This window comes from Cupressus sempervirens, chromosome 1 (assembly GCF_028749045.1).
Source record: "Cupressus sempervirens isolate cs-2001-9-10 chromosome 1, ASM2874904v1, whole genome shotgun sequence".
NCBI classification, from domain to species: Eukaryota; Viridiplantae; Streptophyta; class Pinopsida; order Cupressales; family Cupressaceae; genus Cupressus; species Cupressus sempervirens.
In genome coordinates, this window is record NC_143118.1 from 543,289,262 (window position 1) to 543,313,753 (window position 24,492).

General features: G+C 35.8%; 2 protein-coding genes across 4 annotated transcripts in view; one reads left to right on the forward strand and one right to left on the reverse strand.

Moving 5' to 3' along the window:
• The window catches only part of LOC149578608 (uncharacterized), a 177,928-nt gene that overhangs the window by 145,807 nt on the left and 7,629 nt on the right, over positions 1 to 24,492 (reverse strand). For both annotated transcript variants that reach the window (XR_016364620.1, XM_089830170.1), the window contains exons 2-3: positions 16,395 to 16,500; positions 13,058 to 15,534 (exon numbers count right to left, since the gene is read on the reverse strand). The gene's annotated coding sequence lies outside the window, so the exon portion shown is untranslated. The remainder of the gene's footprint in view (positions 1 to 13,057; positions 15,535 to 16,394; positions 16,501 to 24,492) is intronic.
• The window catches only part of LOC149578609 (uncharacterized), a 167,641-nt gene that overhangs the window by 136,061 nt on the left and 7,088 nt on the right, over positions 1 to 24,492 (forward strand). Inside the window, exons 14-31 of one of the 2 annotated variants that reach the window (XM_089830157.1) lie at positions 148 to 483; positions 712 to 970; positions 1,101 to 1,323; positions 1,424 to 1,820; positions 2,004 to 2,153; positions 2,266 to 2,487; positions 2,700 to 2,921; positions 4,334 to 5,008; positions 5,872 to 6,135; positions 6,242 to 6,598; positions 6,972 to 7,378; positions 7,477 to 7,909; positions 8,061 to 9,320; positions 9,456 to 9,716; positions 9,826 to 10,116; positions 10,477 to 10,935; positions 17,427 to 17,858; positions 18,170 to 18,448. In XM_089830157.1, the coding sequence (XP_089686283.1) occupies positions 148 to 483; positions 712 to 970; positions 1,101 to 1,323; positions 1,424 to 1,820; positions 2,004 to 2,153; positions 2,266 to 2,487; positions 2,700 to 2,921; positions 4,334 to 5,008; positions 5,872 to 6,135; positions 6,242 to 6,598; positions 6,972 to 7,378; positions 7,477 to 7,909; positions 8,061 to 9,320; positions 9,456 to 9,716; positions 9,826 to 10,116; positions 10,477 to 10,935; positions 17,427 to 17,858; positions 18,170 to 18,448 (6,927 nt within the window). The remainder of the gene's footprint in view (positions 1 to 147; positions 484 to 711; positions 971 to 1,100; positions 1,324 to 1,423; positions 1,821 to 2,003; positions 2,154 to 2,265; positions 2,488 to 2,699; positions 2,922 to 4,333; positions 5,009 to 5,871; positions 6,136 to 6,241; positions 6,599 to 6,971; positions 7,379 to 7,476; positions 7,910 to 8,060; positions 9,321 to 9,455; positions 9,717 to 9,825; positions 10,117 to 10,476; positions 10,936 to 17,426; positions 17,859 to 18,169; positions 18,449 to 24,492) is intronic. The other variant, XM_089830162.1, reaches the window with a different exon arrangement.

A 24,492-nucleotide genomic window follows, 5' to 3' on the forward strand; every position in this document is an offset into this window, starting at 1 on the left:
AGCTGATATACATTTATTTCTAAAAAGGGCTTTAATGAAAATATGTCTATATTAAAATATCTTAAAACTGTCTTGAATTGATTCTTGTTCTTTAATACATTTTAAATATACTGCATCTTATAGGCCATGAATATTTCATTGAAGCAGGTAGGAACTGTAATGGCATTGAACTTTTGTCTTTCCTTACGGCCTCCACTTCTAAAGATGACGGAAGAGCTTGTAAACATCTTGCAAGAAGCATTGCAAATAGCTGAGGCAGATGAGACTGTCTTAATTGGGAAATTTATGAACCCAAAGTTGGTGGTGACAATGACGAAGCTTCGAACAGCATGTATTGAGCTTCTATGTACTGCCATGGCATGGGCTGATATTAAAACTCCAAATCATGCAGATTTACATTCCAAGATAATTTCAATGTTCTTCAAGTCACTCACTTGTCGGACTCCTGAAATTGTTTCTGTAGCAAAGGAGGGGCTTTGTCAGGTTATATATATTTGAATAATTATGTACATGCTTTTTTAGAGGGTAGCAAAGGAGGGACCTTGTCAGGTTATATATATTTGAATAATTATGTACATGCTTTTTTAGAGGGTGGCAATGTGTGACTAAAAAGTTTACAATGTTTTATAGGAACTGTGGACTTTTTGGAAGTTTAACAATCCAAGAGTTTAGTGGAGTACAGAATTTGAAGTGATTTCTTTTTATGTGTAGGTTATGCAGCAACAAAAAATGCGCAAAGATCTCTTTAAAAACAGCTTTAGGCCAATATTGGTAAATTTGTCTCATACTAAAAGCCTTACGATGCCCCTTTTGCAAGGTTTAGCTCAATTACTTGAACTTCTATCAAATTGGTTCAATGTGAATTTGGGTTGTAAGCTTTTAGACCACCTCAAGAAGTGGCAAGAACCTGAAAAACTTGCACAAAGTCAGAAAGCTTGGAAAGCTGGCGAGGAACCAAAAATTGCTGCAGGTATATGATTTTTCCCATAATTTTACTTTGTCAAAATCTGTTGATTTGCACAACATACCAGATCCTGGAGGCTTTACCCATTCATCTGAATCATCTAGAGTTAAATCATGTTTTTTATCCTGTTTTGCAGCAATCGTAGAGCTTTTTCATCTTTTGCCATGCATGCCATCTAATTTCTTGGATGAACTAGTGCAAATCATCATGGAGTTGGAAACAGCTCTTCCCCGAGGTCAAGTGTACAGTGAACTAAATAGTCCTTACCGTCTTCCACTGACTAAGTTTTTAAATCGCTATGCAACAGATGCTGTAGATTACTTTCTTGCTCGATTGAATCAGCCAAAGTATTTTAGAAGGTTGGTTTTTATAAAATTTCTAGTAAGTAATTTGGTGCCTTTTTTAAGATGATGCAACCAGAGCTGAAAAAATGTGTTGTTTCTCTTTGTTGCAAATTAGATTCATGAATATCATCAGGTCAGAAACAGGACAACCCTTAAGAAAGGAGCTTGCAAAGTCACCGAAAAAGATAATTGCCAATGCATTTCCTCAGGTTATAGACAAGCAGGATGACACTGCTGCTTCAGGTGGATTAGCATGTGCAGCAAATAGCAGTGATGCTTTAGTGTCCTCCGTAAATGAGAATTCTGGTGGTGTGCAATCCACTGGAGGTGCTAGCGTGGGCAATATGACAGATGCTTATTTCCATGGACTATCATTGGTATCGGTTTTGGTTAAGTTGATGCCTGATTGGCTCTATAATAATCGTACTGTTTTTGATGCTCTGGTTATTGTGTGGAAGTCGGCTTTGAGAGAAGCTCGCATACGTAATGAGCAAGGTCTCGGCTTGGACCAAGTATGATTTGTTTCTTCTATTCTATCTTTTTCTTAAAATTAATTTTTAGTGTATGATTTTCAAGCAGTTGGCACTTGAAGAGATCGTTTTTGTTAGTAAGGTAATATTTTGATCTCTATGCTGACATTTGGAATATTATATCAATAAAACATTTTTTCTAATATATATTGTAAAATATGACAGGTCAAAGAGAGCAAGAGGCTTGTCAAGTGTTTTCTGAATTATCTAAGACATGATAAAACTGAAGTAGGGGTTCTATTTGATATGTTATCAATTTTCTTGGTCAGAACTCGCATTAACTACACATTCTTAAAAGAATTTTACATGATTGAGGTTTGCTCATTATTCCTGTTTGAGCTTGTTTAATTGATGATAAATATTTGATGGAAGTAAGTTGTATTTATCGTCTCCTGCCAAGAATATTAAAAACCACTTGTTGAAGCAGGTTGTAGAGGGATACACTCCACAAATGAAGAAGGCACTTCTGGTGCATTTTCTACATTTGTTTCAGTTGAAGGAACTAACACAGGCTCATTTAGTGGTTGCTATGCAAATGTTGATTCTGCCAATGCTCGCCCATGCTTTTCAAAATGGTCAGAGTTGCAATGTGGTTGACTCTAACATTATAAAGACAATTGTTGAAAATCTTCTTGATCCACCTGAAGAAGTATGGTTTTTAAATCACTTATTTTTAGTGATACTCTGTTTTGATGTCGTAACACTAATACTGGCAGTTTATTTTCTTACTATTTCTGCGATTGGCCTGTAAGACAGAAGCTTTCATAGTGTTGCTTGTTTAAACTATATTATATGTATAATTTGTGTTTCTATTTTTTGTCTTTGTTGATGGTATCTTGCATTGTTCATCCATATTTTTAGGTAAGCGCAGAGTACGATGAACCTTTGAGGATAGAGATTTTGCAGCTTTCAACTTTATTGCTAAAGCATCTCCCAAATGATCTTTTTCACCATGGCAAAGAAATTTTCATGTTTGCGTGGAATCATCTCAAGAGAGAAGATAGTGCCAGCAGACAGTGGGCATTTGTCAATGTTTGTCATTTCCTTCAAGCTTATCAGGTCCCTGAGAAAATTATACGTCAGGTAGAGCATGCCTTTGAATGCAATTCTTGTAGTATGTGAACCATGTTTTGTTAGTCTAAATAGTGCTGTCACAATAGCTTTACATTTATGCATTGCTGCACAGAAATTGCAAGTATATCCCAGTTGCATTTTGCAATGGCAGTTTATTTGATTCTGTTTTCATAGCAAACATTGAAAGAGGGTCGGGGACTCTAAATGGAACCACAAGCTGGTTGATGTGACCACTTTCAACACAAAATCTGAAACTCATGGAATTACTGTGGTGTGAGATACATGCCACATGCATATTTTTGACAATATAAAAGGGAATCTTGTAGTTCATCCCCTTCTGAAAATTTTAAGAGCCATTATAGCCAACATATCTACATGAAGTTCAGCTAGAAATTCAAAGGTTCTGAATTTTACCTTTTATCCGAAAAGACTAAGCTTTGTATAATTATTCTCATCACTTGTCATCTTCTACGTGCCAAAGTTTACTGCAATATAGCACAACTGATGTAGTACTCTTTAATAGACTTGCTATTGAATCCTTTTCATTTCTACTACATACGTGACTTTGCTAGCTTCCCTTGTCTGGTGTTTTTATTTTCAATAGCGGGACATTCAATTGCTTGTGGATATTGCATGAATTCCAATTAATGCAGATGTGAAACTTGAGTATCTATACTATAAGTTAGTGTCGTGAGCTAGAAAATACTTACTGTGTGAAATCAAAAGCAATGGAGTTGCTTATATTTTCATATGAATTTGGTGGCTAAAACCCTCTTTGGCAATGCAAGACACAAGACTGAGAATTGGGCCATAAAAACACCTGTCAAATATACCTGTCTCATAATATTCTTTGTTTCATACTAGACTGGGAATGGGTTCATTAAAACCAGGATTGAAGTGATCGTCACTAATACCTCTCTAATAATATTCTTTGATGCATATTCTTTAGTCTTATTACTTGTATTGTCAAGATTGTGTTGACCACGGGCTGTTGAAATGTGCAATACTTGTATTTTCTTTAGCCATATATAGTATTGTACATTATGGGGTTGGAATGGTAGTTATGTCAGAATTTAAATTGTCGTCATCCATGTGGGGGAAGATTTAACATGAAAAAATGTATCAGGCATGCAAAAGGTCATAATTCTGATGGGTTGAAAGGCTTAAGGTTTTGACATGAACTTGATAGAGCATAGAAAGTTTAAGTCAAAGGGTTGAAAGTTGAAACAAGTTGCAGATTTGAGAGGATGAAGAGTGGAAGATATACTTACTAGAATCTTCTCTTGTGTGGATGTAAGGTCACTTCATTTTCACTGCTGAATCATGTTCATGTTGAAAAGCAAAAAATGAACAGGACTGAAGTGTGATAATTTGGCATTGAAATAGAATGATTGTTGTAACTAAATTTCCAAGTGTGGCAGGTATTCATTGCACTCTTAAGAACTTGCCAGCCAGAAAATAAGGTGCTAGCGAAGCAAGCTCTCGATATTCTCATGCCAGTACTTCCACGAAAGTTGCCAGCAGGGGACTCTAAGATACCTATATGGATTTGTCACACAAAGAAAATCCTAGTCGAAGAGGGGCATTCAGTGGCTAACTTGATTCATATTTTCCAGCTCATTGTACAACATTCAGATCTATTTTACAGCTGTCGAGCTCAGTTTGTGCCACAAATGGTAAATTCGTTGAGTCATCTTGGACTTTCCCAGAACACTTCCCCAGAAAATAGGTGTCTTGCTATAGAGATTGTTGGGCTTGTTCTCAGGTGGGAGAAACAATGCCAAGCTGAAGCAAAGATGGTTTCTGATACAGAAGGAAGTGTACAACCGTTGGATATATCAACTTCAGCTTCAGCTGCAGATGGTGACTTGTCTTTAGCAGTAACAAATTGGAAGCACCCATCAGATGCTTCAGGATTTTCAGATGACATGACTAAATGGGTTAGAACTGAAAGTGTTCTACCCTCATTAGGTGTGATGTCTCCAAGTGGGACTTCCATACAGAATATTGCTACACCTGGCACAGCTGGTCAACCTGATGAAAACTACAAGCCAAATGCTGCAATTAAAGAAATGATAATTAATTTTCTTATAAAGGTAAGGATCTCTCACATTTTTTGATTACATTGGCTTTCAGGGCAGTGGAATACAAAGTTACAAACAACAAATATTAGTAGTATCCGTGTTTAAGATGATTTCTTTATATTTTAAAACAAAGGTAACTGCAGAATAGTTTAGGCTTCGTTGTCATCAATCTATTTGAATTAAATCTCGAGTCCTGCCCTTTTCTGCGTTAAGAACATAATAATGGTGTTTTGTCAATTTATAACAACGGAAACCAATATAATGCACTGACTTGCCAGTTTTCCATCTGCTGAAAATTTTCAAATTAGCAAATGGTAGTAGCTTATGGATCTATCTCAGCAAAGTTCTTGGCTGCCTTACCATGTTGGGGACACTGTCACTGCCACAGTTCTCAAACATTTTTTCAGTCACTTTTTAACAAATGTTCATCAGAAGATCCGTTAATACTGCATTTATGATTTACGTGATATGCGATTTATTATATTTGATTGATTTCAAACCAATGTGTTATAGATGATTGTCTTCCTGTTTTCTTTAATGATTTTATTAATAAATGACACTGTAGCCCCAAAAGCACAAGGCTATGCTTTCTTATTTTATCATACATTTCTGTAGTAGTAGTGGTTAGTACGTTATAGTATTGTACAGTTGAATTAAATGTGATTTCCAGAGACTTAAACACTATGGTAATGCTTGTGTAGAGTATTATTCTCAGAAATCTGTGTGACACAGTCAGAGTAGAGTATTATGTTAAATTTGAATATTTTCATGCCACATTTCTTTCAGAAAAAATTGAGTGCTGTATATATGTGTGTGTATTCTAGACCAACACTGATCTGTGACATCTACATGCTAATTTGTGTAATACCACGCAGGTTGCATTGGTAAAAATACCTAAGGACAAAGAAATGTCTGCAATTTCTAAACAAGCTTTGGAGCTCCTATCTCAGGCTTTAGAGGTTTGGCCTACCGCTAATATAAAGTACAATTATTTGGAAAACTTACTCAGCAGCTTACAGCTTTCGGGGCAAAGTAAAGATTCTGCAATAGATTTAGCACAGGGCCTTGATGTCATGAATAAGGTGCTAGAAAAGCAGCCACATCTATTCATTCGAAACAATGTGCAGCAGATAACTCAAGTATGTGCAAAGAAATCAAATGTTTTACGACTACATACTTTCTACACTTTAAATTTCAATTTTGAATGCTATTTACTCATGGTTATCTTTTACTATTGTTTTGCAGTTACTTGAGCCTTGTTTTAACAGCAAGCTATTGGATATAGGGAAGCCATTTTGCACACTGTTAAAAATGGTCTTTGATGCATTTCCCATAGATGCCATGAATACAACACAGGATATTAAAACATTGCAATCAAAGGTTGAAGAATTGATAGAGAAGCATCTGTTAGCAGTTACTGTGCTTCAAACATCACTTGAGACAAGCTCAGCTAATTCAATGACAAGTATTGCACTTTCTGTTATAAAGACACTCGCTGAGGGGCCGAAAAGTCTTATAGACCCTTTTATGATGCCTTTAGTTCGTGTTCTTCAACACTTCACAAGGGAGATGAGAGCAATTACTGGCACCATTGCAAAACAAGTATACTTACTCTTTCTATAATGCTTTCAGTTTTATGAGCTGGCCAAAGTGATACACCATTATTTATTGAGATTAATAGTGTTATTGATTACATTTTCTTTTATGTCATGTGTCTTATGGCTCTTGCAAAGTGACCTAAGTGATGCAACATCATCTATTTTGGATTTTCCTATATAAGTAATTATCATTTGTGTTCTTGATACATTTTCGCTTACCTCCCTTTGGCTACTATCTCTTCTGAAAATAAACTCTTTTGCACCATATCTGTGTGCAATGTCATGTGGGCACAATAGTTACCATTCTATTTTGAAATGAAAGTGTTTTTTTTCTCTGTTTTTTCCTTCAAAAATTGCAACTTTTCGTGTAAGTACAGGGTCAAAGCATGGATGCGGAATCTGTAGCTACAACTGAACATTTGATGAATGACCTTGGTGATGTTACATTGAATTTTAAGTCAATACTTAAACTCATCAGTGGAAGAGTAATGCTTGTACCTGAATGCAAGCGCTTGACTATGCAGATATTGCAAACTATACTATCTGAGAAAGGCACAGATTCTAGTGTACTCCTTGTAATACTTGATATAATAAAAGATTGGATTGAAAATGACTTCAAGTCATCTACCTCTGGAGCTCCTAATGCTGTACATAGCAAGGACATAATCATGTACCTTCAAAATCTTTCACAAGTAGATAGACAAAATTTCTCCCCAGCATTTTTGGAAGAGTGGGATGGGAAATACCTCAATTTTCTTTATCAACTCTGTTCAGACTCGACCAAGTAAGCGATTGATGTATTTTTTCCTTACATTGTATGTCTTTCATAAATAGGAGAACATATTAAGTTTTTTTGCAAAATACACGTGGTTCTGTTTTCAGGTGCCCACTGCCTTTACGGCAGGAAGTATTTCAGAAGGTGGAAAGGCAGTATATGTTGGGTTTAAGAGCAAAAGATCCTGAGATGCGACAAAAGTTCTTTGCGCTTTATCATGATTCTCTTGGGAAGACATTGTTCACAAGATTACAATATATAATACAAACACAGGAATGGGAAGCTTTGAGTGCTTCCTTCTGGCTAAAACAAGGTTTAGATCTTCTTCTAGCAATCTTAGTGGAGCATGAACCAATTACACTTGCTCCAAATTCAGCACAGGTGCGTCCCTTAATAGCTTCAAGTAGTGTTCTAGTAGAACGTGTTGGGGCACAACAACAATTAGGTGATGCTCCAGAAGAGCCAGATGGGACTCCTCTTACTTTTAATGGTCTTGTGACCATGCATTCTAAATTTTTGAATGAGATGAGCAAGCTTCAGGTTTGTTTCTAGTCTTTTTGATAATGAAATTGTCTGTGTACAGATGTTTTAGAAAATACATGTCTACGAATTTGTTTGATTGTGTCCCCTGATTGTGGGTTTAACTTTTTTGTGACATGGTCTCTAATAAGATATTCATATATCGTTTCAGGTTGCTGATCTTGTGATTCCTTTAAGAGAACTTGCTCACACAGATGCAAATGTTGCATATCATTTGTGGGTGTTAGTATTTCCAATTGTATGGGCTACCCTGCAAAAAGAAGAACAAGTTCAACTGGCTAAACCAATGATTACCCTACTGTCAAAGGATTATAACAGAAAACAACAAGACAAGAGGCCAAATGTAGTACAAGCACTGCTAGAAGGCGTGTCATTGAGTCAGCCTCAGCCTAAAATACCAAGTGAGCTTATCAAGTTTCTTGGTAAAACATACAACGCTTGGCACATAGCTGTTTCTCTGTTGGAAAGTCATGTCATGCTCTTTCCTCATGAAACACGGTGCTCAGAAGCTCTGGCTGAATTATATTGCATGCTGAATGAGGAAGATGTATGTTATGGTTTATGGAAAAGAAGGTCAATTACTGCTGAAACACGAGCAGGCCTATCCCTGGTCCAACATGGATACTGGCAGCGTGCTCAAGATCTTTTCTACCTGGCTATGAGTAAAGCAACTCAAGGTACATACAACAACAATATTCCTAAGGCTGAAATGTGTCTTTGGGAGGAACAATGGATATCTTGTGCACGCCAACTGAATCAATGGGAAGTTCTGGCAGATTATGGTAAAACTGTGGAGAACTATGAAATACTAATTGACTGTCTCTGGAAGATTCCTGAGTGGGGTTTTCTGAAGGAAAATGTGTTTCCAAAAGAACAGGTTGAAGATACAGCAAAATTTCGGATAGTACAGGCATATTTTTCTCTTCATGATGGTAGTATCACTGGAGTGAGTGAAGCAGATAGTAGGGTTGTTCAAGGAGTTGATCTAGCATTATATCAGTGGTGGCAACTGCCTGAAATTTCTCTACAATCTCATGTGCCTTTGTTGCAACAATTCCAGCAATTGGTAGAGCTTCAAGAATCTGTGAGAGTTCTTGTAGAAATCAGTAATAGCAACAAGCAACTGGTTGCAGCTGCTCCTCTTGAAAGTTGGAGACTAAGGATACCTAATGAGTGGGATAATCTTTCTGTCTGGTATGACTTGCAGCAGTGGAGGAATCACATGTACAACACTGTAATTAATGCATTCAAAGATTTTTCAAATTCCAACCTTCAGCTTCATCAACTTGGATATCGGGATAAGGCATGGAGTGTCAACAAGCTTGCTCGTGTTGCCCGCAAGCAAGGACTTTTTGATGTCTGTGTAGCTGTGCTCAACAAAATGCATGGCTATGCAACCATGGAAGTTCAAGTGAGTTCCAAGTGTCAGATATATTATTTGTTTATCATGTCGAAAGTTTTGCAGAGTATTTTTATCAATTTTTTTGTTTCAAAGCCATAAACAATTAAACTCCCCAAGATCATGGGCTTTCAAATGCATTTGCAGGAAGCATTTGTGAAGATAAGAGAGCGAGCAAAAGCCTATTTGGAAATGAGAGGTGAATTGGTGAATGGTATCAACTTGATTAACCATACCAATCTGGAATATTTTCCTGTTCATCACAAGGCAGAGATCTTCCGGCTTAAGGGGGAATTTTTGCAGAAACTGGGTGAAGGGGAAAGTGCTAATCTTGCCTATTCTAATGCTCTCAGCCTCTTCAAGAATTTATCAAAAGGATGGATAAGCTGGGGCAATTATTGTGATAAGGTATGCCATTTTCCCCCTTCAAACCATGATCCCTTTTTAATGTGACACAGTGTATGAGGTTTTCTGCAGAAGTACCTCAAGTGAAGTGATGTTTTGACTCTGATTGTAGGTCTACCAGGAGACAAATGAAGAGATCTGGCTGGGATATGCAGTAAATTGCTTTCTTCAGGGTATTAAGCATGGTGTATCGAGTGCTAGAAGTCACTTGGCGCGTGTTTTATATTTACTGAGCTTTGACACATCAAATGAGCCCGTGGGAAAGGCATTTGATGAGTACTTGGATCATATACCTCACTGGGTCTGGCTTTCATGGATTCCCCAGTTACTTCTTTCTTTGGAGAGACCCGAGGCAGCTCATTGCAAGCTTGTTCTTCTGAAACTAGCTACACTGTATCCTCAGGTCTGTATGTAAATTTGAGTTTGAAGTGTTTACACTTTGTAAAGGGCTTTGTGCGGGTTTCATAATCTATAGGACATATGTGGCTGCAATTATTTAGTTCATAATTGTTTTAAGCATACTCATTGCATAGCATTCTCATATAAAGAGTGGTGAGTAGAAATAGAAAAGCATCAATTCTTAATGTTCATTTTTTAATTTCAGTTATTCCCGTTTGCCATAGCAATCATTTACTCATGATATAAAATTGCAGAAGAGAGTGGTTCTCTATGTGTCGTTTATTAGTGTTATGTTTATTTAAGTAGCTAATTTGATATATTTCTGCTAGTCTTTTGAACTGTTCATGCACTGTTATATTTATAGGCACTCTATTTCTGGTTGCGGACATATTTGTTAGAACATCGCGATGTTGCCAACAAATCACAATTGGTAAGAGGAGCTGCAGTTTCTCAGCAGCGAGTTCAACAAATAACTGCTTATGTTGCTAGTCCAGCTTCTATGAATTCAAACCCAAATGCAAGTAACCTGCCATTAGATGTCGCAAATAGTCAAGTTCCTCAGGGGGGTTTTTTGACTTTGCCTCGTGATATTACAAATACACAAGCACAAGAATCGGATAAAGAACCAACAATTGATGGGAATGTTCCTGTGGGGTCTGAATCTTCACAGACAAATTCTGTAAATGTGAATAATGCTCAAGCTGCAATAAGGCATAATGCTGGGCTTCGCTGGGAAGCTTCAGCAGTTACAGCATTTGATGCTGCAAAGGATGTTATGGAGGCTTTGATTAGCAAACACACAAATTTAGCAAGTGAGCTCGAGGTTTGTTTCCTACTGAAGAGTACCACCATCTTCAATTTGTATCTTTTGTCTCTTTCTATTCAGTTTGCAGACATTGTGTTTGAAGAATAGAAACAGTCCATTAGTGTCTTCGCTTTTCTTTCCAGATTTGGTACAGATGCCTGAAAATGATTAGTAATTTTTTGGAGTTTTAAACCTATCTTTTACAAGTGCAGAGGAATTTTTTCATGATAATTATGCTTTTTTTGAGGTTTTGACCATCTTTTCAAAGTGCAGAGTGTAAAGCTTCTGCAAAATTCTGATTTGAATCAAACTTAGATTATACCTTCTAATACTTGCTCTAGATAAACTTCAATGTTCAGTCTTGAATGAGTTTAGAAATATAAATCTGGAAATGTTTTTCACTTCTGCAAGTTGTATTCGGGCAGTATTGACTAAGGAGCAGACTTTATTGTTTCTTGTGTGTCCTTAGACTTCAACCACACCCTTATTAAATATATAGATCAAGGGTCATGTCCTTACAAAGGACATGTCCCTTTGAAAGTCTCCTTTGAATCATCTTCTTGAAGTTGGCGACTTTTCATGCAAATATTAGTTTAGATTCTAAACTAAACAAGGGTGATTAGTAAGTCTTCAAACTAGTATTCCATTATAGGCGCCAATATCCTAAGAGGATAATACAATAACTTCAGACCTATTTAATGCAAGATCAGATCAGTATGATCTGTACTCAGACCAGCATGATTGAAAGTTATGGATTTAACACAGAGTTCTTCATGACTGGTATTTCATCTCCTTATATATCCCATCAAATTGACATTATCTGCCATTGGAATTATTAAAGCACATGTTTAAAATTTTATCATTATTAATTCAGTTCCTGCACCCTTTCTGTATACATCTGAGTGTTCTTGAAATGCAATTTAAATTTATTTTGATTTCTGCATTTCTGATAGCATAATCCTATTTCCTTTTAATCCTTTTAGAAGTGGTTGATGTTCTGAATAAATGAAATAAAAGAAGTCACAGTTTCACTTCTTTGAGATTGCAGGTGTGGCAGAAAAAACTCATCTTGAAATATGAATAATGAATGAGAAGTGGTGTTCAGGCCATGTGTGATAACAATATAATTTCCTGTTAGAAATAGATTATGCGCAATTCAATTCCTTTCACAACCTTCTTACCTTTGTCATAGGTTTTTGGCTACCCTAATTAATCACCAGTTCTGATTTTTGTGCACTGATTTTTTGGTCATTTTAAAGAATTTGCTGCTTTGAGGATTGCAGAAGTGTCAGAGAACACATGTGAATATTGAATTGTGAAAAAAACAGATCTTAATATTTAAATAATAGTAAGAGGATATATATCTATTTTGTTTTAGCTTTAGATAAGATCAGTAAATAAAATATATGTTTCTGGATTTGATTGTGTATTTTTTTTAGCATCAATGTTTCGGATCACACTCCATGATCCATCATCAGGATCACATTTTACTATTTTATTCTTGCTTCTCTCATCCTGATGATGGATCACAGAGTGTGATACAAAATGTTGATGCTAAAATTAATATAGATAATCAAATGCAGAAACATAAATTTTATTTCAAAAGGATTGTGGAAATCTGATAATACTAAGATTAGTAAAGTCATTTTTTTTTGGAAAGTCAAATTATTATTATATCAATATCTACTAGTGAAAAAAATAAGTCCAAGGGATTGAAATACCCAATTTTGTTACAAAAGCGAAGTGCTTGCATAGAAAGATCCATAGACTAAAGGGAAAAAAGATAAGCAAACATGAACCTGACACAGTAGTAACCTGAAATAAGTACAAGTATCTGTAGATGTAACATCTATAAACTTTATAAACAAAGTTCAATTAATAGTTATGAGAATTGTAAAGTTTTGAGTTGAGAGTAAACGTTTATATTTTTTTTAACAAAAGTAAAGAAATAAATGGAATCACTTTTACTATTCTAGCACAATTTAATAAAAGAGATGCTCACAACATTTTTTTATTTCTTCTTTAAATCTGAAAGGAAATAACATAAGCCATTCTTAAGAGTCTGATTTGCAACTTATCAAAATAAACCTTTCAATGCATTTAAATTATAAAACTTGCAACAACTAGATAATATACTCACAATGTTTAAGAAGTAGTGGAGAGCTGATTGAAGGGAGGTCTTGTGCAGTCATGTGTATTTCCATATCTCCTATTCGTGTCTCGATCAGGGGGAGAAAAGGCATCACTGGGGCGTTTAACCACCCAACCATGGATCGTAATTGATGTTCTTCCTTGTCTACTTTGTGACCTGAAAAGTAGACCCGGCCTTCCACGAGGGATGGCAGATGGTAAAGTCAAGACCCCTGGGAATTACTTCCCGATGCTTTTATCTAGAGCGTGCAAGTCCATGATCTCAGTTTGCATCCTAAAACATGTATTGGCTCAAGTAGTACTGTATGATGTTATTGGTGCACATACATGTTTCAACTCACTTTATCCTGGGTTTACAAAACCAAGTTCTTGATCCAATGAAACATGATCTGTGCTATGCCACATTGTTACTATCACTGATCAGTAGCAGTCTTTTCCTAGTCATAAGATTCAATTTCAGGAATAGGTTACTCTGAACAGTCTTTCTACTGGATATTGATACTATGCTGATCTTAAGTTATTATTTCATAGCTGTATTGATGGTAGCAATCGATGACGAAAGTAGATTGCTACCATATTGGACTTATTCTCCAACGTATATCTGGAGGGAATGATACTAGATCTTTTAATAGACGTTCTTTGTGATTACTATTCTTGATGGTAGCCATTGATGACAAAAGTAGATTGCTACCATATTGGACTTATTCTTCCAACGTATATCTGGAGAAAATGATGCTAGATCTTATAATAGACGTTCTTTGTGATTACTATTCTTCAAGAGTCCTCACTAAAAGAGTACCTTCCTAAACATTTCTATTGGAACGAGTTTTCTTTTCTAATATAAGTACTTATAAACTGGACAACATGATAAGAAAATTTGTGGAGACTAACTTCAATGGTATTTCCATGGTTCTGACTCTTCTAATTCTGAACTGGTCTTCCCAAGAGTCTGATAAGACAGTTCCTAGTTAATGTTTATCTGCAGAAACATAACTATTATTGTTAATACATTCCTTGTTAGTCATCACCTCTGTATTTGATCAGAGAGAATTGGCAAGAATAAAAGTGTTTGAACTCTTGCAACTTCTAGTCTGGCAGAACTCACAAGATGGAGAGTGGATACTAGTTGCAAGCAGCACTGGATGAAACATTCCTATGGTCCCATGACTTCTATTTGGAAGCAATAACAATCTTTAATTTAGGAACTCTGGTTACATGGAAGGCAAAGGACTCACCCGAATTTTATTCCAATATGAACAATGGTTACATAGTTATCAATTGCTCTATCTACCTTATTTTCATCATTTTTCCTAGCTCTAGCACCGAAACCAGAAACCTTTACGTGCAACTATAAATAAACAAAGTTTTTAGCAAATCTAATCTTCTAAGAATTTTTTCAAGAGGAAGAGAGTTTGAATCCAGAAAAAGTAATACGAAGGTAGGATCCTAAAAACAGAGAAGATTGGGACATGCCTGTTTAGCTTTGTCAGGGAGTTGTTATAGAAAGCGTTCCTGCAATGTCTCGGTGGCCTCATCGTTCACCAACTAGTTCTGCTGTTATTAACCGCAAGTATTATGTATAATGCTCTTCCTACCCGTGGTTCTCCCTACAAATTTTGGTGTATGGAATGGTTAAGGAAAATATGAATGTCCAGCTCAGTCGCACTCCGCTCTCTTTTCTTTTTCCAAGAAGATGGAAAGGTACCTTTCTTCTTGAATTCGTTCCTACCAAATATCTCCTCTTGTCACTCTTTCTGACTAATATCTTTTTAACTCTCCTTTGTTCATCTACATGACTAGGCATGACGTTTGTGCCACCTTCCAACATGCCTAATGGATTGAAGCAATCCGTTCCAAATACTAATGTTAATGTTTTTATTTATAAATGTAATTTGTGTTCACATAACACTTTGTGTTAATGTTCTAAGATTATCTCCCCAAATGATTAATAACGAAATATATCCCTCTATTGTGTTGGTCAGGGACATACTCCTATAACTCCGAAAACTTCAATATTTTATATTTATTTAATTATAAAATTCTAATGACTTAGGCTTAGTGGTGAACCAAAAGGGGAAGAAGAGTAAGGTTCCAAAATGTGTAGGTGAACTTACATTCTCCAAGAGTTGTTAGATATAAGTGTCTTTATATAGAACATGTAGGGCCAATTGACCTATTGTCCCCCTTTTCTACTAATTCACAATGAGGGTAGTACGTATGTACGATATATATATGCGGTTTCCATTACTCTAATTACCTAACTCTTCTTTCTTTAAAATACTAAGAGTTTAGATTATTAATGACATTGGTCAATGATGTGTTGAGGTACTCCTAGGGTCTAGTCACCTTGGCCAGCTAGGTACAATTTTGTCAGCTATTACTACTCCAGGTTGTCTTGAACTCGACCATCCAACATCCCATTTCCCGATGATAACTTTTCTCCCTTCGGGTTTGCCATGATATTTCCTGCACCCAATTCGGAATAGAAATGGTAAAACATTTATAATAATTTTGAGTAGTAAAATTTGCAACATGTATTCAAATTTATTTTGCCTATTAAAACCATTTCCGGTTAAAATCAATTTGATTAATCATAACTAATGATTAGTAACCTTAATTACAATTCAAAGCATAATCAAATAAAGTTAATTTTGAGTAAATTAAATTGCAATACCCTAAGTTTTGAAACCAGAATCCACCTAGGGCACAGTCCACAAAACGAGGGTTAGTCCACATAAAACCAATTAGGGCACAAAAGTGATACCACTGTATCATATAGAGTTTAAACCAATACCGCTTAGGAAAACAAAACCACTGTTTTGATTAGATTTCTTCCCGCTTAGGCACATTTACAAAACCATTATTAAAATAGAACAATTCATCTAGGGCATCAGATAGTAAAGACATGTGCACAGCAGTATCAAAAAAAGGGGTGTGACAGTAACCAATATGCAAGGGTGCTCATACCCAAAGTGCAAAACTTATAAATGTTGTGTTTACTTAATAATATATTTCATTTACTTGGTGTAAGTAAATTAGCATCTATCAATTCCTTTATCTAATTTAATTGATGGTAGTATCATAGCTCAATAATTTAGCAGACCAAATTTGAACTGGACTCAGCATTTATTAAAAAATCAGCGATTCTTGACGAATTGAAAGATACTTTGATTCCTTAAAAATATAAACTAATGCTACCTAATTATAAAATGTTTCAAAGGAGTCTATAAAATGTTGGGGAAGTGTTTTCTATTAGATTTGAATGCAAAACAAGTAAAGAATGATTGCTGGTGCAAAGGAAAGAGTTTGCACAGACAAAGGAATACCTTATGTGGAAAGAAAGATACTTGCACAAAAAAGACATTCACTTTGCTTAGCAATAGGAATGCCTTCTCCAGCAACTCGAATCTCTTGTGCAGTAATAGGAATGTCCTGCACAGCAATTAGGATCTATTTCGTAATGGGTTTTCTATAATATATTTTGATAAACCCAACTAGTAAAAAAGTCAACATATTTGTTCATAAGCAATAACTTAAATGAAAATTATTGCTAACGCTACTAAAAACCGAATTCACTGCTTTCAAAACATGCATCAAAACCCAATTCTAATATTTAGGAAAGAAGATTCTTGAAATGCATGTGGGAAAAAAAATAAAAAATAAAAAGTGCAATCCTCAAGTCCACTTCAAACTTGTCTGAATTTCACTTAAACAAGTTTGTACATGATGTCTGACGAAATTGCATGGTGTGACTTGCATAAATACCTAAACATCACCTTTTTAGTGTTTTTTTGTGTTCAACAGTCTACTTACCAAACTGTGACCCTGTCACTTGGCTCGTTTGAAGGTCAACTAACTCAGCTAACAAAATTACACAAGTTGTGTGAGTACTCAACAAGCTATAAATCCATGATAGTATGTTTTAAAGTAGATCAACTGTACTTTTCACTACCCCATGTTATTTTGGGGCCTTCCATAGAGTAATCTGTTCAGCCTTGTAATAACTCATCTCTATTACTTTGATCTCCAATCTTCTTCCATGTGCAACAAAACAGTCAAGTCATGCATGATGTTTGGATAGTTAAATAATTTATAGCCATTGACTGTTAAAACCATTTTTGATAATTTCTGCATTCCTTTGCCTGTTGTAATCTTGATGCTTTCTTTTTTGTACTTTTCCTGCTTGTTTACTAGGGTTGAATGATGCCTGATGGGCCTGTGATTTTTATCCATCTTATTTGACTTGTCATTGCATCTTTTTACCATTTCATATGCTTTTCTTGCCTGTCCATTGTTTGTTTTCTACAGTATTTTTAGCTATGTTGATACAGTTCCTTATAGAGAAGCATCATTTGCAGGTGTTCATAACAGAAATTGGTTTAAGATTTGTTCCTTTGCCTGAAGAGAAACTGCTTTTTTTAGTGCATGCATTGCTGCACCGATGCTACAAATATCCTACTGTTACAACAGCAGAGGTTCCACAATCACTCAAGAAAGAACTTTCAGGTGTCTGCAGAGCATGCTTTTCAGCAGACATTGTAAACAAACATGTTGGATTTGTGAATGAGTACAAACAGGAATTTGAACGTGATCTTGATCCTGATAGTAAACAATCATTCCCATCTTCACTTTCTGAGTTGATTGAGCGTTTGAAACATTGGAAAAAATTTCTACAAGGAAATGTGGAAGACAGATTGCCTGCAATCTTGAAATTGGAGGAGGAAAGCAGGGCTCTTTGTGAGTTTCATTTCATTGATGTGGAAGTTCCAGGACAGTACTTCACTGATCAGGTGGGTATCTCCTATTTATGCTAAAGCTTCTTGAAATATGTTTGGGACATTTATATTATGCAATAGCAATGTTCTTATTTTTCATTTATCATAAAAAATTAAATTTAAATTTTTTAATTTTGTGAGAAGGTTTTAGCATTGTATGAATGAATAGTAGGCAAAGCTTCAATCTCAATCAAAATTCATTGGGAGCTTGTTTGCATTCTAAAAGACTGGAATATGGTCAATGTTGTACACATCCAGGCACACACACATGGTTGTTTTGCTGGGTATTTGGTGACGTTTGCTTATTTCTGTTAATATAAATGCAGGAAATTGCACCTGACCATAAAGTAAAGTTGGATAGGATTGGTGCGGATGTACCTGTAGTACGTCAGCATGGTAGCAGCTTCCGTAGATTGACTATAGTCGGCTCGGATGGTTCACAAAAACATTTTCTTATTCAGACTTTACTATCTCCCAGTGCCAGAAGTGACGAGCGAATGGTGCAATTATTTCGTGTCTTAAACAGGTTATTTGACAAACATAAGGAGTCAAGATGCAGACAGCTTGCATTTCATACACCAGTCATTATACCTGTCTCACCACAGGTGCCTTTTATTTCCTTACTCTTTTTACCTAATGATCAACTTTAGACCGTAATTATATAGCATTGTTTGATTTTTTTAATCTTTTTGCCTGCAAGACAAAAGCAAATTTTAAGATCAAGCCTTAATACTATTTTAAAAAATTTGTGATTTAATTTGGAGATTATATTCTAGTTATAGAGCAAAAAGGCTTAACATATTTTTGTTTTCCCCTTTAACCATGATTCAGGTTGAAATGTTGGTTGCTAAGATTCCCATAGTTTGTAAATGCAGACATGCATTTTTTGTTTAGTTGCTTATTGCCATTAGCCAGAATTAGCATGTACCATGACTTAATTAGGAGACCTAGTTTTAGAGCAAACAGGTTTGCCCGTTGTATTAATTATTCTACTATAATATCATGTTTAGCTACATGTTTTATTGCAAGTTAATATTACTTGTTACATTGAATGTGAAAAGCTACGTTGTGGTAAACCAAATAGAGAGACTTGTTTGTAGACCTATTTTGGCTTAAATAATCTGTTTTTTATTTAAGGTTCAAACTTAATGAATAAGCATAAGCTATTTTGTGCAAACAATTTTGTCACTCTGTTAAGGAAAGAGCAAAGCCATTGCCCCAACTACAAAAAAATGTTGTCACATTCTGGAAATGCTGAGAGAAGATGGGCGAAACTCAAACTTCTCCCTTGTAACAACCTTAGTTAGAGCATCAACTGGATGCTCCTCGGTGTCAATCCTCTCCTCATGAAGCTTGCCTTATTCAACCAAATGTCAAATGTAATGATAACGTAAGTCTGTGTTTGAATGGTGCTGAGATGTATGATGCTTCCTCATAAATAAGGCACTGTTACTGTCACAAAACAAAGTAATATCTGATTGCTTCGGGCCCAATTTGCTATTCAAAAGCTGCAACTATACCATCTCCTTTGCTCCCTCATAGAGACCCATCTACTCAGCCTCTGTAGATGATTGTACAACTGTATGTTGCAATTTAGAAGTTCAACTGATGGCTGCCCCAGAAAATGTGAAAACGTAACCAGAAGTAGATCTTTGTTTGTCTAGACCCCCACCAAGATCAATTGTGCTTTATTCTTTCTAAAACAGAAAGCAAAATCAGAAGTACCTTTTGAGTATTGTAGAATCCATTTGATGACATCCCAATGAGGCTTGCCAGGATTGCTCGTAAATCTGCTTACTACTCCCACTGCATGTGCAATATCCGGGCTAGTAGAAATAATTGCATGCATAATCCTACCAACCACTGATGTATAAGGAATGCCTTTCTTAAAATCTTGATCCTCTTGTGTTTTTTTTAAAGAGACATTTCAGCAGACAAATGAAAATGAGAAGCTAAAGGAGTGCTCACAGACTTTGCCTCTAATATACCAAATCTGTCCAACACCTTTTCAATTTAATGTTTTTGAGATGAGACGACACTCTGAGGGGACTGAGCATTATGTCCTGTTGTAATGTCGTACAGGGTGCACACGGAAGACCACCCCACATCTTTGGTGGATCTGCTTTGAGAAGGTGACACATTGTAGTGAGGTTGGATCATAAGGAACCACACAAAAATTAGGACTCTGTTCCTCTGTGATTTTAATGCCAAGCTCATGATTTTGCTGCCCACATCAGCATGAGACCCATAGGAAAATGATCAGTCTCTGTAATCCAAAACCGTGGCATACTTTGGGACTGTACACTGGTCTATGACATATGTTTCCTCATTGCTTAATGATTCAACATCAACCTCCCATAAAAAAAGCAATGGGGAAGTTGATACAGCTGGAATAACCTGCACAAAATCAGGAGCATTGCCAGAAGGCGTCAAAGAAGATGAAGTAGGAGTAACAGTTATAACAGAGGTGGGTGAAAAAAAGGTTTGTAGGGGATGCTGCCTGCAAAGAACCTCCAGAAGACCTTTGTGATGAATTATTGTGAAATACAGATACAGGCATATATTCTCTCTCTGATGTTTCTGGTGTCTGCAGGGTTGGGAATGTCTTCTCATTGAAGACAACATCTCAACTTCAAATAATCTTCTTTGCCACCAGATCCCAAATTCTGAATCCAAATTGATCCTCGCCATAACCAACAAAAAATGCCCTTTTGTGATCTGGAATCCAACTTTGTACACTTCGTAACATGTACATAGGCTTCACATCCAAATGTCCAGATGTATGAGTAAGAAATTCTAACCCCAGCCATTCCTCTTCTGGAATAAGTTACCATATTCGCTGGTCAACCATGGAATTCGCAAGTCAATTAGGTCGAAATTCGAATGCATTGCGAATTTGGCCCAAAACCGTTTATTGTTGGAGTAATCCATTGCCAAGTCGCAATGTGGGACCCTCGGGGAATGTCAGTCGAATTTGACCCAACTTTTTAACTTTTCCGGCGGGTTGGAATCGAATTTGGCTTTGTTTGGGCGAATTTGGGCCATTTTGTGCATCAGATTTGTCTTCATTACTGTTTTTTAATATTATTTTTCGTCTTTCCTGAAACACGACACAAGACACTTGTATCTTGTCCCTCCTTTAATTTTTGTCGTACTCCTTTATACATGTAAAGATTCTGAAAAATTCTTTGTATCAGACTTCTATTTCCTTCTTTAATTGCTGACAATGATCTTCTGCGTTCTGAATATGATGAAGTTTACACTTATAATTCTGATCTGAGAATTACATATATCTGCAAATAGATCAGTGTAATATATTGCTGAGAAAATAACCTTAATGGTGTAATATATGGAGAACACCGAACTTATCTGATGCTGTTATAATAAGTAATAATCAACCTTGTGAATGACAGTATCTTCTAATCTTTAATTGCAGGGTATTGGTGCTTAGAAGAGCAGACTTAATTGTTTCTGTGTGTTCTCTAATTGCACCAATAACCCTCCTATATATCCTTACTAAAGGGTATGTCCCTCAAAGGGACATATCCCTTCCTAAACTGGCATTAACTAAACTTCCTCTAAGTCGGCGATCTGGGAAGACAAATTTAATAACACCTAACTAACAATGTGTTAGTTTAGTTAAGCATTATAAAGTTTCTTCATGAGAAGTCGTCGGCTCCTTTAGGAAGAGATATATCTAATCTAATGCCACTCTAAAGATATATTATGATAAGAAGAGGAAGTACCGTCTGTACTATCAGACCTGTAGGTTATCTGGTTAAATATACATAACACTCCCTCTTAACCTAATAATCGTATAGAGAGATATTATATCTAGCAACACCAATACAGATGAATAAACAAGAATTAATACTCTGTATCTGTCTGATTCTTCTTAGGATGTGGTATCATAGAACACATGATACAAAGTCATATTACTAAACTTGTGATATGACAAATCACTACTACTAGTGATAATATGTAGGATAAATCTAAAGAGTAATCTCTTCATTTATCCAAGTTGTGATTCATAGAAATTGGTATTTCTATATCACAACAAGATTCTGAGTTTAAGATCGACCAGAATACAGGATAAACCAGGAGAATACTAAGATTCTTCCTTTATCCAATTTGTGACTCATGAACATAGCAATGTCAACATCACAATATGATCTAAAACTCATCTAGATCTTACAATAGAACTCTACTACTTAGTACATTATCTAAGAGATCATAATCTCTCATAATGCCTTTTATACAAGTGTTCATTATTTCAGAGATCATCACCTCTTTAAATAATGAATTCACATGGTGGAGCCCTAACAGTTAATAGCCTGACAAGATAAAATTATTTTTTATTAATAATTTAAAAAGTACAAATGGATTACAACTCAACCATATCAAGTCTCCTTCTGAAGTGTTCTATCTTCACTCTAGATAGAGGTTTGGTGAGTATGTCTACTGTCTAATCTGTAGTGCAAATGTATTCCAATTTTACCGAATTTCTGTCTATCATATCTCTTACATAATGGTAAGGAATTTCAATATGCTTGGACCTATCATGGAAAACTGGATTTATTGAGAGCTTGATGAAACTCTGATTATCACAATGAATAATCGTAGGATTCACGGCTTGCCCAAATAATCCCACAAGTAACTTCCTCAGCTAGACTGTTTCTCGAGAGGCAATCGTTGCTGCAATGTATTCGGCTTCTGTGGAGCTCTAAGCTACTGAAGACTGCTTTCTGCATATCCAAGATATCATTGTTGATCCTAAACTGAAACAACATCCTGAAGTACTTTTCCTATCTTTAACACTTCCACCCCAATCTGAATCAGTGAATCCATGTAAGTCTAAAGCAACTTTCTCGTATTTGAGTCCAAAATTATGAGTGCCTTGTAAGTATCTCATAATGTGTTTAACCGCAACTAGGTGAATCTCCTTCGGTTCACACATAAACTGACTTAAGGCATTAACTGCATAGCAAATATCGGTCTTGTATTTACTAAGTACATAAGGGACCCAACCATCTGTTTGTAGAGAGTAGAATCTATGGAAGGTGATTTTGCTACTGCTTCCTTAAGTTTATGTAGATTAGTCTCCATTGGAGAACACATAGGTTTGCAATTCCACATTCCAAATCTCTTCAAAATGTTTGATGTATACTTTCCTTGATTAAGTATGATACTATCAGAATTCTGCCATACTTCCAGTCCTAGGAAGTAATGAAGCAGTTCCAAAACTTTCATTTCGAATTCTCTAGTTAGATCTTTCTTGCACTGATCCATGAGATGATCATCACATGTTATTAGTAAATCATTGACATACAGTATCAGAATTAGCATATCATCTTTATCTCTTTTATAATATAAATTTGGATCAGCTTCATTCTTGGAGAATCTTAAGTTGGTGAGATACTTATCAATTCTTTCATACTAGGCCCTGGGAGCCTGTTTAAGCCCATAGAGAGCTTTCTTGAGCCTGCAAACAAAAGCATTAGGATCATGAGTTTCAAATCCTTCAGGTTGCTCCAGATATACTTCTGAAATCTTTCCATTTAGGAATGTTGTTTTTACATCCATCTGATGCACCTTCCATCCCTTTGATGCGACAATTGTTAAGACTGCTCTTACGAAGGTATATCTGGCAACAGGAGCAAAAGTTTCTTCATAATCAATCCCTTCTTTTTGAGAAAATCCTCTAGCTACAAATCTAGCTTTACACTTCTCAATACTACCGTCAACAACATGCTTTATTTTAAATATCCACTTGGAAGAAATAACAGATTTTCCTTTAGGGCTTGGAACAATTTCTCAAACATCATTTTTCATTATAGATTGGTATTCTTTTGTCATAGCTTCTTTCCAAGCTGTATGTTTAATAGCATCAAAAGGATTGGTTGGTTCTGTTTTGGATAAATCACTCATGTTTGTTGTATAACTAGAGAATCTTTTAGGTCTTTTGCTTTCTCTGACTGTTCCGAAAGGTGCAACAAAGTCTTCAGCTGCTTCAACTATTATAATGGCCCAAAGTGGTCTTTTCTTTGAATTTCTTTAAGGTTCATATTTTGAATTTCATCTTCGATTTCTTCTAAGTTCTCCCTCTAGGACCTAGATTCACTATTTCTTTCAGAACTAGATAAAGGAGAAGGTTCATCAGAACTTATGGCTATTTTGAATGCAAGATCTTCTTCAAAGATTACATCCCTACTAAGTTCAATACTTTTCTGTCCAGGTATGAAAATCCTATATGCATTAGATGTTCCACTATACCTTACAAAAATACCTTTCCTCCCAGAGGTTTCTAACTTGGTTCTCTTTTCTTTTGGAACATGGATATATACAGGACACCCAAAAATTATAAGATGACTTATAATGAGTTTTACTTTAGTAAATGCTTCTTTAGGGGTTTTATCTTTAAGATAGGAGTGAGGGCTTCTATTTTGAATATATACAGCAGTACAAGAGGCTTCTGCCCAAAGATAATATTCTAGATTTTGGTCAAAAATCATAGCTCTAGCAACTCCTATAATTGTTTTATTCTTTCTTTCTGCTACCTGTTTTGTTCTGGATTATAAGAAACAGTGTACCTTGATTCTTTACAAAACCTTTTAAACAAGTCTAAGGTATATTCTCCTCCATTATCAGT